The sequence below is a fragment of the Panthera uncia genome, assembly GCF_023721935.1.
Source record: "Panthera uncia isolate 11264 chromosome B3 unlocalized genomic scaffold, Puncia_PCG_1.0 HiC_scaffold_1, whole genome shotgun sequence".
NCBI lineage: Eukaryota > Metazoa > Chordata > Mammalia > Carnivora > Felidae > Panthera > Panthera uncia.
Window position 1 is genome coordinate 73,558,885 of NW_026057582.1, and position 13,931 is coordinate 73,572,815.

The following is a 13,931-nucleotide window of genomic DNA, read 5'->3' on the forward strand; positions in this document are numbered from 1 at the left end:
GTAAAATCAACTGAAATCTAAAATTGAGTAGAAAAGTTGAGTACAAAAAGAAAAGAAAGAGACTACCACTGTAAGGCAATGAAGGGAGGGAGTATTCTAAGAATGCTGAGAGAGAACAAAGAAATGAAATAGCTAAATTTAACACTGATGCAGAAGGGGAACAACCAAAATGCTTTCCATTCCCAAAAGTTACTAATAAGCTGCTGTTTAAGTCCACAATGACATTGAAGTCAGACTCACTGTTTATTTCAGTGGCTCCTTTGTCAATCCTTTCTATGACTAACTGGAGACAAAGTAAATGCAAATTAAACAAATTTATTGGGCTAAAACACCAGCCCTGTATTATTTCTTACCCACATACTTGAAAAGGAGGCAGCATTGCTGGGTCTTGCCAAAAAACAAACAAACAAACAAACAAACAAACAAAAACAGATGCCCACTTAAATTTGAATTTCAAATTTCAGCTAAACAATGCATAATTTTCTTAGAAGTATGTCCTGTGCATTTCATCTGGAACCTCTAAATGGAGGCCTCTTCATCTCATATGAATAAAAAGGACATCTTCCTAAAATTGGTAGTAGGCCTAAGATTGACTCCAGTTACATCAAAGTAATCCTGTAATGATTTTTAAAATATAAATATGAAATTAATATTATAAAGACATAATATTTGGTAAGCTAGCAATGGTACCGTGTTTGTGAGAAATAAATCAAATTTTCTGAGAATGTCAAAGTGTTTTTTTCCAGGGGCGCCTGGGTGGTTCAGCCGGTTGAGTGTCTGACTCTTGATCTCAGCTCAGGTCGTGATACCAGGGTAGTGGGATCAAGCCCCTCATCAGGTTCTGTGCTGAGCATGGAGCCTGCTTGAGATTCTGTCTTTATCTCCCTCTGCCCTTCTCCCTGCTCATGCTCGCTCTCTCTCTTTAAAAGAAAAAACAGGAGCACCTGGGTGGCTCAGTCGGTTAAGCGTCCGACTTCAGCTCAGGTCATGATCTCACAGTTCCTGAGTTCAAGCCCCCCGTCAGCCTCTGTGCTGACAGCTCAGAGCCTAGAGCCTGCTTCGGATTCTGTGTCTCCCCCTCTCTCTCTACCTTTCCTCTGCCTGTTCTCTCTCTCTCTCTTAAAAATAAATAAATAAGCATTAAAAAAAAAGAAAAAACATAAAACCAAAAAGGACAGTTCAAAAAAAAAGTGTTTTGGCCACTCCACATAGGGCACTGCTAGTATTCAAGTAGTTGCTGCCACAGAAATAGTGCTTCTCAGGGGCTGGCATGGGTGAGAAATGAATTAAACCTATGAGATTATATAATTTATCAGGTAGTCACAAACCTAAATTAGATCCAAGTAGATAAAAAATACACTGAGAAAATTAATATGAAGGAAGTTATTAAAATATGCAATATCAGCACAAAACTCCTGACTTCCTGAATGGATAATATCTCCCTTCTTTCAAAGTGGAAAGCAGATACTTACTGTCTTTGTTCGGGATCTTGTGCATTCAGCATGGTGAACAGAAATTGCCTTCGGCCTTTTTGCTCCAGTGGGTCCAGGTCTATCACTGTATTAAGGATAAGAGGGGAAAAAAGTCAAGAATCATGTACTGTTGCTATTTGGGCACTAAGACTTTCATTAAGTGGTATATGGAAAACTGAGATATAAAACAGAGGTTGGCTGGGGTTCCTGGGTGGCTTAGTTGGTTAAGCGTTCAACTTTGGCTCAGGTCATGATCTTGTGATTCGTGAGTTCAAGCCCTGTGTTGGGCTCTGTGCTGACAGCTCAGCGCCTGGAGCCTGCTTCAGATTCTGTGTCTCCCTCTCTTTCTGCCCCTCCCCTGCTCTCTCTCTCTCTCAAAAAACAAAACAAAACAAAAAACAAACAAAAAAAAACATTAAAAAAAAATTTTTTTTTTTTTTAGTTAAAAAATAAGAGGTTGGCAAGGTGAGGCTCTTGGGCCAGCTACCTGTTTTGGTAAATAAAGTTTTACTGAATACAGCCAATGCCTATTTGTTTACATATTATCTGTGGAGGCTTTCCCACCACAATGATAGAGTTGAAAAGGTGTGACAGAGACCATTTGGCTCACAAAGCCTAAAATATTTACTATCTGGGCCTTCAAGAAAAAGTTTGTCAACCCTGGTATAAAGGACGCCTTATGATTTGCACTGAAAGCTGTTCTGCCATATGCCAAGGTAAATGTGCTCCCACCACTCTACAGCTGGGAGAATCCTAGAAACTGATTTTTTTTTTAATGTTTGTTCATTTATTTTGAGAGAGACAGTGTGTATGTGTGTGGGTGTGTGTGTGTGCGCGCGTGCGTACACACACACACACACACACGTGAGCAGGGGAGGGGCAGAGAGAGGAAGAGAGAATCCCAAGCAGATTCCATGCTGCCAGGACAGAGCCTGACACTAGGCTCAATCCCATGAAGTGTGAGATCATGACCTGAGCTGAAATCAAGAGTCAGACATTTAACTGACTGAGGCATGCAGGTGCCCCAAGGAGATTGATTTTTTAGGGCTACCTAGAGATTTGAGTTTTGTAGCAGGTTCAACTCAAGATGCCTGTCTCAACACCCATTCTCCCCTTCCTCCTCATTTTTATATGGGAATGCTACGGCATCAAATAAATTAGCTTATGTTTTCCAGCCTCTATTTTAGTGAGGTTTGGCTACACGATTCAGTGCTGGCTATTGTGTTGTGGGAAACATGCTTAACAGGCTCAAGTGTGAGGCATTCCTCCTTGCCCTGATGGCCATTAAGAGGGTCAGGGTCACCAAAAGGATGGAAGACAGGCACGAGGATCATCAAAAGCAGGGTAGTAGTTTGGACCCTAAGAGTATCACATATCCTCAGCCCTGGACTGTGCCCCTCAGAATCCACTTTATACAAGAAATAAACTTCTACCTCATATAATTTAAGGGCAGCATATACTTAGAGGAAGAAGAAGAAGAAGCAGAAGCAGCAGCAGCAGGAGGAGGAGGAGGAGAAGGAATAGAGAACAACAGACAGCTGGCAGAAATTTAAAATAAATATTCAATGACTGGAAGATAAAATTAAGGAAATTTGAGGGGGCACCTAGCTGGCTCAGTTGGTAGAGACTCTTGATCTCAGGGTTGTGAGTTCGAGCCCCACATTGGGTGTAGAAATTACTAAAAATAAAATATTTTTAAAAATTAAAGAAATTTCCCAAGAATAGAAAGAAAAAGCAGAGGTAGAATTACAGGAAGAAAATGAGAAATTTAGAGGATCAAGTTGGAAGATCCAAAACTCTACTAGAAAAATGAGAGAATGCTGGGGTCAAAATTATCACAGAAATGCAGTAAAATTTCCCAGAACTAAAAGCCACAAGCTTCCAGATTGAAAGAGCCCCTTGAATGGCCAGAATAATTAAAAGAAAAATATACACATTATTCTGAAATTTAGGAACACTAATGATAAAGATAAAATGTTAAAGTCTTATAGGCAGGTAGTGGTAGTTTTCATACAAAGGTTAGGCTCTTGGCCTGGATCTAGAAGACTATGGACCAACTGCTTTGAAATTCTGAATAAAAATGTTTTCGAAATAGATTTATATACTTGGTCTAATTATCAATTGAATATACATGCAGAATAAAGAGATTTCATACATGATGTTCTCAGAATATTTCCTTCCAATGTACTCTTTTTTTAAAAGATACTGTAAAATATGATCCATTAAAATATAAAAGTGTGGGGTCCCTGGGTGACTCAGTCGGTTAAGCGTCTAACTGTGGCTCAGGTTATGATCTTGCGGTTCTTGAGTTTGAGCCCTGCATCAGGCTCTGTGCTGACAGCTTAGAGCCTGGAACCTGCTTCAATTCTGTGTCTCCGTCTCTCTCTGCCCCTCTCCCACTTGCACTCGGTCTCTCTCTCTCTCTCAAAAATAAACAAACATTTACAGAAATTATAAAAGTGAATCAGAGGACAAAACAGGACCCAGGAGACTACTCCAAATGGCAGCAGTAGCATAATAGCTGAATGAACAGTGGGCTGAAGAGAGGTCTTCAAAGAAAAGAAAACTGATACATGGTTTGACAGGTTTGATTATTTGAAAACTTGGAAAGGTTGGTGGAGGATGTGAAAAGAATGAGAATAGGCACAATGAAAATAAAGCAAATGAAAAATTGGGACAAACAAAATAACAAACAAGAAAGGAAATATAACCATGGCAAACTACTTGGCTCTTCAAGAATTAATATCCATAATATTAAGACTGGATTAAATGAAAGTTATGATCCAAGTATATGGGAGGAAGGGGACATGGGTATAAGAGAGAAATTTGATGTGCCAAGATAGGAAGTCAGGAGATAATACCTAAAATTGGTGAGTCAGGAAATTGCAATAGAAACATTCCTAAGAAACATGGAATTAAATAACAAGAAATAGCAGAAAAAGTGAAAAGAGGTGTGGTGGACCAAAGAGGATGGGGGATGATAGGGATTGGTTCATGGAGAAGGGATAGAAAAAGGAACTGTTCCCTGTCTTCTCCTCTGAAAAAAAAAAAAAAAGAAAAGAAAAAGGAACTGTTTAATTAAAAATCTCTGTAGGCCTATTTGTGGGGTGCCTGGGTGGCTCAGTCAATTAAGCGTCTGACTCTTGATTTCAGCTCAAGCCATGCTCTCACATCTGTGAGAGGGAGCCTGGCTTGGTGCTGGGCATGGAGCCTGCTTAAGAGTCTTGCTCCCTTTGCCCCTCCCCAACTCATGTTCTCTTTCTCTCTTAAATAGATAGATAGATTTTTAAGAAGGCTCCATGCCCTGCACAGAGCCCAAAGTGGGGCTTGAACTCACAATCCTGAGATCAAGACCTGAGCTGAGATCAAGAGGTGGACACTTAACCAACTGGGTCACGCAGGCACCCCATTTGATATTTTAAAATCATATGCATAACCCCACTTATTTCAACGGATAGACCATCCAACAGAAAGTCAACAAAGAAACAGTGGCTTTGAATGACACATTGGACCAGATGGATTTAACAGATACATTCAGAACATTCTATCCTAAAACAACAGAATACACATTCTTTCCTAGTGCACATGGATCAGTCTCCATTGTAGGCCACAAAACAAGTCTCAACAAATTCAGACAGACTAAGTCATACTGTGCATCTTTTCTAATTTTTTTTTAACGTTTATTCACCTTTGAGAGATGGAGAGAGACAGAGCACAAGTGGGGGAGGGGCAGAGAGAGAGGGAGACACAAAATCCAAAGCAGGCTCCAGGCTCTGAGCTGTCAGCACAGAGCCCGATGCGGGGCTTGAATTCATGAACAGTGAGATCATGACCTGAGCCAAAGTTGGACGCTTAACCAACTGAGCCACCCAGGTTCCCCCCCATGCATCTTTTCTGACCACAATACTATGAAACTAGAAATCAACCACGTGAAAAAAATCTGCAAAGAGCACAGAAACATGGAAGTTAAATAACATGCTACTAAACAATGAATGGGTTAACCAAGAAATCAGAGAGGAAATAAAAAAATACATGTAGACAAATGAAAATACAATGGTCCAAGATCTTTGGGATACAGCAAAAGCTGTTCTAAGAGCAAAGTTTATAACACTACAGGCCTAACTCAAGAAACAAGAAAAATCTCAAAAAACAAAAAAAAAACAAAAAAAACAAAAAACCATCCTGGGGCACCTGGGTGGCTCAGTCGGTTGAGCCTCTGACTTCAGCGTAGGTCATGATCTCATGGTTCATGAGTTCGAGCCCCACATCAGGCTCTGTGCTGACAGCTCGGAACCTGAAGCCTGCTTCAGATTCTGTCTCTCTCTCTCTCTCTCTCTTTCTGTGGCTACCCTGTTTACGCTCTCTCTTTCTCTCTCAAAAATAAATAAACATAAAAAAATCCCTAACATTATACCTAAAGGAGCTAGAAAGAGAAGAACAAACAAAATTCAAAACCAGTAGAAACAAGAAAATAATAAAGATTAAAGCAGAAATTAAAGAAATAGAAACTAAAAAAGCCAATAGAATGGATCAATAAACCAAGAGCTGGTTCTTTGAAAAGATGAACAAAATTGATAAATGTTAGCCAGACTCATAAAAAAAAGACTCAAATAAACAAAATCAGAAATGAAAGCGGAGAAAAAATAACCAACACCACAGAAATACAAAGGATTGTAAGAGAATATTATGAAAGATTATATGCCAACCAATTGGACAACCTAGAAGAAATGGACAAATTCCTAGAAACGTAAGTTCCCAAAACTGATTCAAGAAGAACTTGAAAATTTGAAACAACTGATTACCAGCAATGAAATTGAATCAATAATAATAATTAAAAAACTCCCAACAAATAAAACTTCAGGTCAAGATGGCTTCACAGGTGAATTCTACCAAACATTTAAAGAAGAATTAATACCTATTCTTCTCAAACTATTCCAAAAAATAGAAGAGGAAGGAAAACTTCAAAACTTATTACACAAGGCCAGCATTACCCCAATACCAAAACCAGATAAAAACATTACAAAAAAGAGAACTACAGGCCAATATCTCTGATAAGCATAATTGCAAAAATCCCCAACAAAATATTGACAAACCAAATCCAACAATACATGTAAAAAATCACTCACCACCATCAAGTGGGATTTACTTCCAGGATACCAGCGTGGTTCAATATTTGCAAATCAATCGATGTGATACATCACATCAATAAAAAAAGGATAAAGATCATATGATCATTTTAATAGATGCAGAAAAAGCATTTGACAAAGTACAATATCCATTCATGATAAAACCCCTCAACAAAATAGGTTTAGAGGGAACATTCCTCAACATAATAAAGGCTGTATGTGGAAAGCCCACAGCTAACATCATATTCAATGGTGAAAAACTGAGAGCTTTCCCTTTAAGACCAGAAACAAGACAAGGATGTCCACTCCCACCACATTTATTCAACACAGTACTGGAAGTCCTAGCCACAGCAATCAGACAAGAAAAAGGAGTAAAAAGCATCCAAATTGATAAGGAAGAAGTAAACCTTTCACTATTTGCAGATGACATGATACATAACTAGAAAACACTAAAGACTCCACCAAAAAACTTACTAGAATTGATAAATGAATTTAGTAAGGTCACAGGAAACAAAATCAATGTGCAGAAATCTGTTGCATGTCTATCCATTAATAATGAAGCAAGAGAAAGAGAAATTAAGAAAGCAATCCCATTTACAATTGCACCAAAAATAATAAAATACTTAGGAATAAGTTTAACCAAGGAGATGAAAGACCTATACTCTGAAAACTATAAAACATTGATGAAAATAATTGGAAGACCACACAAATAAATGGAAAGAATTGGAAAATATTCCATGTTCATGGACTGGAAGAACAAATATTGTTAAAATGTCCACACTACCCAAAGCAATCCACAGATTTAATGCAATACATATCAAAATACCAACAGCATTATTCACAGAAGTAGAACAAACAACCCTAAAATTTGTATGGAACCACAAAGACCCCAAATAGGCATAACGATCTTGAAAAAGAAAAACAAAGCTGGAGGCATCACAATCTCCTAGATGTCAAGATATACTACAAAGCTATAGTAATCAGATGAGTATGGTACTGGCATCAAAACAGACATATAGATCAATGGAACATAATAGAAAACCCAGAAACAAACATAAGATTATATGGTTGATTAATCTTTGACAAAGGAGGCAAGAATAAGCAATTGGAAAAAGACGGTCTCTTCAACAAATGGTGTTGGGAAAACTGGACGGCTACATGCAAAAGAATGAAACTGGACTTTCTTACATCATACTCAAAAACAAATTCAAAATGGATTAAGGACCTAAATGTGAGACCTGAAACTAAGTATCCTAGAAGAGAGCACAGGCAGTAATTTCTCTGACATCGGCCATAGTGACATTTTTCTAGATCAAGTCTCTTAAGGCGAGTGAAATAAAATTAAAAATTAGCTATTGGAAATACATCAAAATAAAAAGTCTCTGCACAGCAAAGGAAATAATCCACAAAACTAAAAGGCAACCTACCGAATGGGAGAAAACATTTGCAAATGACATATCCGGTAGAGGGTTAGTATCTGAAATTTATAAAGAACTGATATAACTCAACACCCAAAAAACAAATAATCTAATTAAAAAATGCAAAGACACGGACAAACATTTCTCCAGAGCAGAGATACAGATTGTCAACAGACTCATGAAAAGATGCTCAAAATCACTCATTATCAATGCGAATGAAAGCCACAGTGAGAGGGCACCTGGGTGGCTCAGTGAGTAAAGTGTCTGGCTTTGGCTCAGGTCATGATCTCACAGTTTGTGAGTTCGAGCCCCACGTCGGGCTCTCTGCTTTCACCGTGGAGCCTGCTTCAGATCCTCTGTCTTTCTCTCTCTGCCCCTCTTCCACTCGAGCACACATGCTCTCTCTCCCTCTCTCTCAAAAATAAACAAACATTAAAAAAAGAACCACAGTGAGATATCACCTCATACCTTTCGGAGTGGCTAAAATCAAAAACACAAGAAACAACAAGTGGTGGCAAGGATGTGGAGAAAAAGGAATCCTTGTGCACTGTTGGTGGGAATGCAAACTGGTGCAGCCACTGTGAATGGGTCTAGAAAATATTATGCTAAGCCAAATATGTCAGTCAGAGAAATACAAATACCATGTGATTTCACTTATGTGTGGAATTTAAGAAGCAAAACAAAGGAAAAAACAGAGACAAACCAAAAAATCGGACTCTTAAGTATAAAGAACAAACTGATGGTTACCTGAGGGGAGGTGCGGGGTTTGGGGGGGGGGGGGATGAGTGAAACAAGTGAAGGGGATTAAGAGTACACCCATCCTGATGAGCACTGAGAGTAATGTATAGAATTGTTGAATCACTGTGCTGTACACCTAAAACTAATATAACACTGTATGTTAACTATACTGGAATTAAAATAGAAAACTTAAGGGGCACCTGGGTGGCTCAGTCAGTTAAGTGTCCGACTTCAGCTTGGGTCATGATCTCAAAGTTCATGGGTTCGAGCCCTGCGTCGGGCTCTGTGCTGACAGCTCAGAGCTTGGAGACTGCTTCAGATTCTGTGTCTCCCTCTCCCTCTCTCTGCCCCTCCCGCTCTTGTGCTCTCTCTCAAAAATAAACATTAAAAAAATTTTAATAGAAAACTTGATTAAAAATACTAATAAAAGGGGTGCCTGGGTGGCTCAGTTGATTAAGCATCTGACTTTGGCTCATGATCTCATGAGGTCATGATCTCATGGTTCATGAGCTTGAGCCCTGCTTCAGATGAGCACAAGCCCCCGCTTCTGGTGAGCCTGAACCCTGCTTCTCTCTCTCTCTCTCTGTGCCTCATGGGATTCTCTCTGTCCTCTCTCTGCCCCTCACTCACTTGTGCCCTCTCTCTCTCAAAATAAATATTTAAAAACATAATAAAAAGGGGTACCTGGGTGGCTCAGTTAGTTGAGCATCCAACTCTTGATTTTGGCTCAAGTTATGGTCTCATGGTTCATGAGTTCAAGCCCCGTGTCAGGCTCTGCACTGACAGCACGGAGCCTGCTTGGAATTCTCTCTCTCCTCTATCTGCCCCCCACCCCACCCAACTTCAAAATAAATAAATATTTAAAAAAATTTTTTAAATAATAAAAACCGAAAAAATTAGTAAGCCTATATGCACGTATCACTTTGATAAATGAGAGAAAAGAGAACGGTTGCATGCACCCCATTGGAAGGGCAGAGTAGTTCTGGCCCCTCAGACTCCCCTTCCTGGCCAACCACGGGGGCTGCCTCACCTTTGCTGAAGTGGAAGTGGATCTCTTCTCCTGCCCTCGGTTTCCTCAGGGATACTGGAGTCTCCGTCTCTGACAAGGGGAGGTCGTAGAACTTGTACTCTACATACACCTGTTTTACATTTTCATCACTCATCACTTCGGCCTCTGGGTAGAAGGCCAGGGAGACAATTTCGATGCACATCTTCTCTGACCTCTGACAAGGAAGACATGTATTTCCTGTAGGTTAGTGATGCTCCAAGTGTTCACACTCCAATTAACACGTTACTCTCTCAGACTCCATCCCAGACATATTCCATCTAACATAGCCTTGAGAATTGCAGTAAAGCTGCCACCCAGAACTGCTTGCGCCCACCAAATACATGCCCCGGAACAGGCAGTCAGACCAGCCTGACCTCTCACGGTAACGCCAGTACTTTCAGCCCTACTTCAAAGTTGCTGCCACAGCCACCGTCCTCTCCTTTGATTGTCCGTGTGTCCATTTTTGCATTAGGGACACCAGGTACAGGGCTGACATCTCTCTAGTTTCAAGAAATAAGCCGAGGGCAACGTTAAGTCCTCCCTTTCCACGGTGTGGCCGCAAGTCATGCCATGACACTAGTGAGACGTCGACCCGGGATGGCCCGGACCAGCCACAGTTCTCCCTCGTCATCTGTGAGAACTCTCCTGTCTCTAGGTTGCCAGGCCAGTGCCCTCGTGTCCAAAGATCTACCCCCACTCTCATCTTTTCTCTTAGGAAGGAAGTGCAGCTTCTGGGCCTTCCCCAAGGAAGCTCAGAAGGCAATATTTCTTTCCTTGTTCTTTTTTTTTTAACGTTTATTCATATTTGAGAGACAGAGAGAGACAGAGTGTAAGCAGGAGAGGGGAAGAGAGAGAGAGGGAAAGAGGGGTATTCTCAAGCAGGCTCTGCACTGTCAGCATGGAGCCCCACTCAGGGCTTGAACTCACAAACCATGAGATCATGACCATGAGATCATGATCATGAGCTGAAATCAAGACTCAGACGTCAAGAGCCATCCAAGCCCCCCTAGCATTTTTTTTAAAGGAAAGAATAAGATAAGATAGAAAGGAATGGAATAGAACAGAAAATATGAGAGTGGTACAGGTAAGCCTTGTTTCTTAAAACTTTTGTGTATATGTGATCGGACTGGGCACAAAGTAGAAATGTGTTTCTTACAGTGTCTGTGATTAAAACAGCATAAAAGCCTTTAAGATACAGAACAGATGAACACAAGGGAAGGGAAGCAACAATAATATAAAAACAGGGAGGGGGACAAAACAGAAGAGACTCAAAGATATGGAGAACAAACTGAGGGTTATGGGAGGGGTTGTGGGGGGGGATGGGCTAAATGGGTAAGGGGCATTAAGGAAGCTACTCCTGAAATCATTGTTGCACTATATGCTAACTAACTTGGATGTAAATTTAAAAAATAAATCAAATATGAAAAAAAAGCATAAAAGCCACTCTTATATACCACCATCTAGGGTGGCTCCTGGCAATGTTTCACTTTTATACATTTACATATAATTTTAATTTACACACAGTAAAATACAAAACCTAAAGTGTACTGTTTAAAAAAATTTTTTTAAGTTTATTTATTTTGAGAGAGAGAGAGAGAGAGAGAGAGAGAGAGAGCACAAGTAGGGAAGGGTTAGAGAGAAAGAGACAGAATCCCAAGCAGGCTCTACAACATCAGTGCAGAGCCCGATGTAGGGCCTGAACTCACAAACTTTGAGATCATGACCTAAGCCGAGATCTAGAATCAGATGCTTAACTGACTGTGTCACCCAGATGCCCCAAGTGTACAGTTTTGATACGTATATACAAGTGTGTAATCAACATATTCAAGATACAGAACCATTACCCTAGAAAGTTCTCCCATGCCACTGTTGACATTATTGTTAAGCTGAGAACCCTATGTCCTACAGTTTCAATAAAAATGTAGCAGAACTTGGGGCATCTGGTTGGCTCAGCTAGTTAAATGCCCAACTCTTGATTTCGGCTCAGGTAGTGATCTCACAGTTCATGGGATCGAGCCCAAAATCAGGCTCCATGCTGACAGCATAGAGACTGCTTGGGATTCTCTCTCTCCTTCTCTCTCTGCCCCTCCCCTCCCCATACTCACACTAATGGGCACCCACACTCTCTCCCTCTCTTTCAAAATAAATACTTAAAAAATAAAATTGTATCAATGTTAAACTTCTTTAAAAATAATGAAGCAGAACTTCTCAAAGGTGTGTCTGAGGAATAGGTATTTTATAAATGAATAGTTCTGTGAGAAAATAAATTTTGGAAAATCAAGATTAACAAACTTATCAGCATTCTTTAACTTGACCTATGGCCTTTAATATGTTAAGATGCTTCTGGACACTTTTAGAGGATGATACAAAGATAGTTTTTTCCAAACGTATTTGACTACACAATTGCTTTTTGTTTTTCCCTGGATATGGTTGGGTTTAATTTTCCAAAGAACACACTTTAGGAAACACTGAGATCTGGAAAAAAAAAAAAAATAGAGTCATATAAGTACCCGAATCCCCAGCAACATCTTACCAAAAAAAGCCTCCCACGCCTAACAAGATGAACATTTTTCCTCATAGTTAAACATGAACAACCACCAGACCAGTGACTTTCAAACTGTAAAGCTCAGCCTATCCATATTCATATGTGTGTGTGTAAAAAAAAATCATTGAAATAAAAGTCTCCTGAAACAATTTTTAACCTTAATAAGTGCAATGAAAACTATTATTTTGTATTTTATTCTTTCTCAGTTTTTTGTTTGTTTTTGCTGGGAACCTCTATTTTTATTTCATTGCCTGGGGACGTCAACTTACATTTGGAAAATATCGTGTCACAATTCTGCTCTATGACACAATGGCCATTAGCCACAGGTGGCTACTGAGCACTTGAAACATAGCTATTCTGAATTGGGATGCGTGGTTAGTGTAAAATTCACAGGATTTCGAAGACTTTGTAAGGTGTCTCAATAATGTTTTGCATTAATTTCATATTGAAATGATAGTGCTTTAATTTTTTTTAATGTATGTTTATTTTTGAGAGAGAGAGAGACAGAGCAGGGGAGGGGCAGAGAGAGCAGGGAGACACAGAATCCGAAGCAGGCTCCAGGCTCTGAGCTTTCAGCACAGAGCCCAACATGGGGCTCGAACTCACAACCTGAGATTGTGACCTGAGCCAAAGTCGGACGCTGAACTGACTGAGCCACCTAGGTGCCCTGAAATGATAATGCGTTAGATATATTAGGTTAAAGAAAATGTATTCTTTTTTTATTAAATTACTTTAAGTGTTTTATTTATTTATTATTATTATTATAATTTTTTTTTGAGAGAGAGTAAACAAGCAGGGAAAGGGCAGAGAGCAAGGAGGACAGAGGATAAGCAGGCTCTGCCCTGAGAGCAGTGAACCCGATGTGGGGCTTGAACTCATGAACCGTGAGAGCATGACCGGAGCCAAAGTCGGACAATCAACCAAGTGAGCCACCCAGGCGCCCCTAAAATATATTATTAATTTTACTTGTTTCTTTTCACACTTTTCATATGGACACTAGAAAATTTTAAGTTACATTTGTATCACATTATAATTCTGGGGATAGCACCTCACAGACTTTAAGCTACCTAAGTTCTAGGACCACACACGTCTGCCTCACCAACCCCTGTAGTCCCAGCATCTAGCATACTCTTAATTTGTTTTGTTACTTCATCACACTACCTGGATCTTAATTTTTCAAAATTACTTTTGATTCCTTCCCTTACAAACACTCTCATTCCATTAAAGTCAGGAACTGAGAAAGCTGAGGAGAAGTGTTGGTAACACTGTGAGAAAAGGTGACCATAGGGTGACAGTGGTATAATTTGGGGGCTGATAATTTAGTGATATCCATCAAAAGTTCAAGTGCACATTCCTTTTAAAACCAGCAGTTTTGCTTCCAGGAATCTATCTCACAAAAACATCTGCCAAATACACAAAGATACATGTGAACAGAGACGTTTGCTGTGACATTAGTTTTTTTCCTCTCTTTTCCCTCTTTTAATTACCTGGTTGTACAAAAATTCAAGTGACAAGGTATGGTCATCAAACATTTGTTCCTTTCAAGGCTCATTTAAAAGTTTGGCTAGAGGAGGGTGCCTGGGT

The 13,931-nt window shown here is 39.7% G+C and overlaps 1 protein-coding gene across 1 annotated transcript in view; it reads right to left on the reverse strand.

Moving 5' to 3' along the window:
* Positions 1 to 13,931, reverse strand: part of RPGRIP1 (RPGR interacting protein 1) — a 47,511-nt gene that overhangs the window by 5,182 nt on the left and 28,398 nt on the right. The window contains 2 exon segments of the mRNA XM_049613161.1: positions 1,473 to 1,557; positions 9,785 to 9,977. Of these exon segments, the coding sequence (XP_049469118.1) occupies positions 1,473 to 1,557; positions 9,785 to 9,977 (278 nt within the window).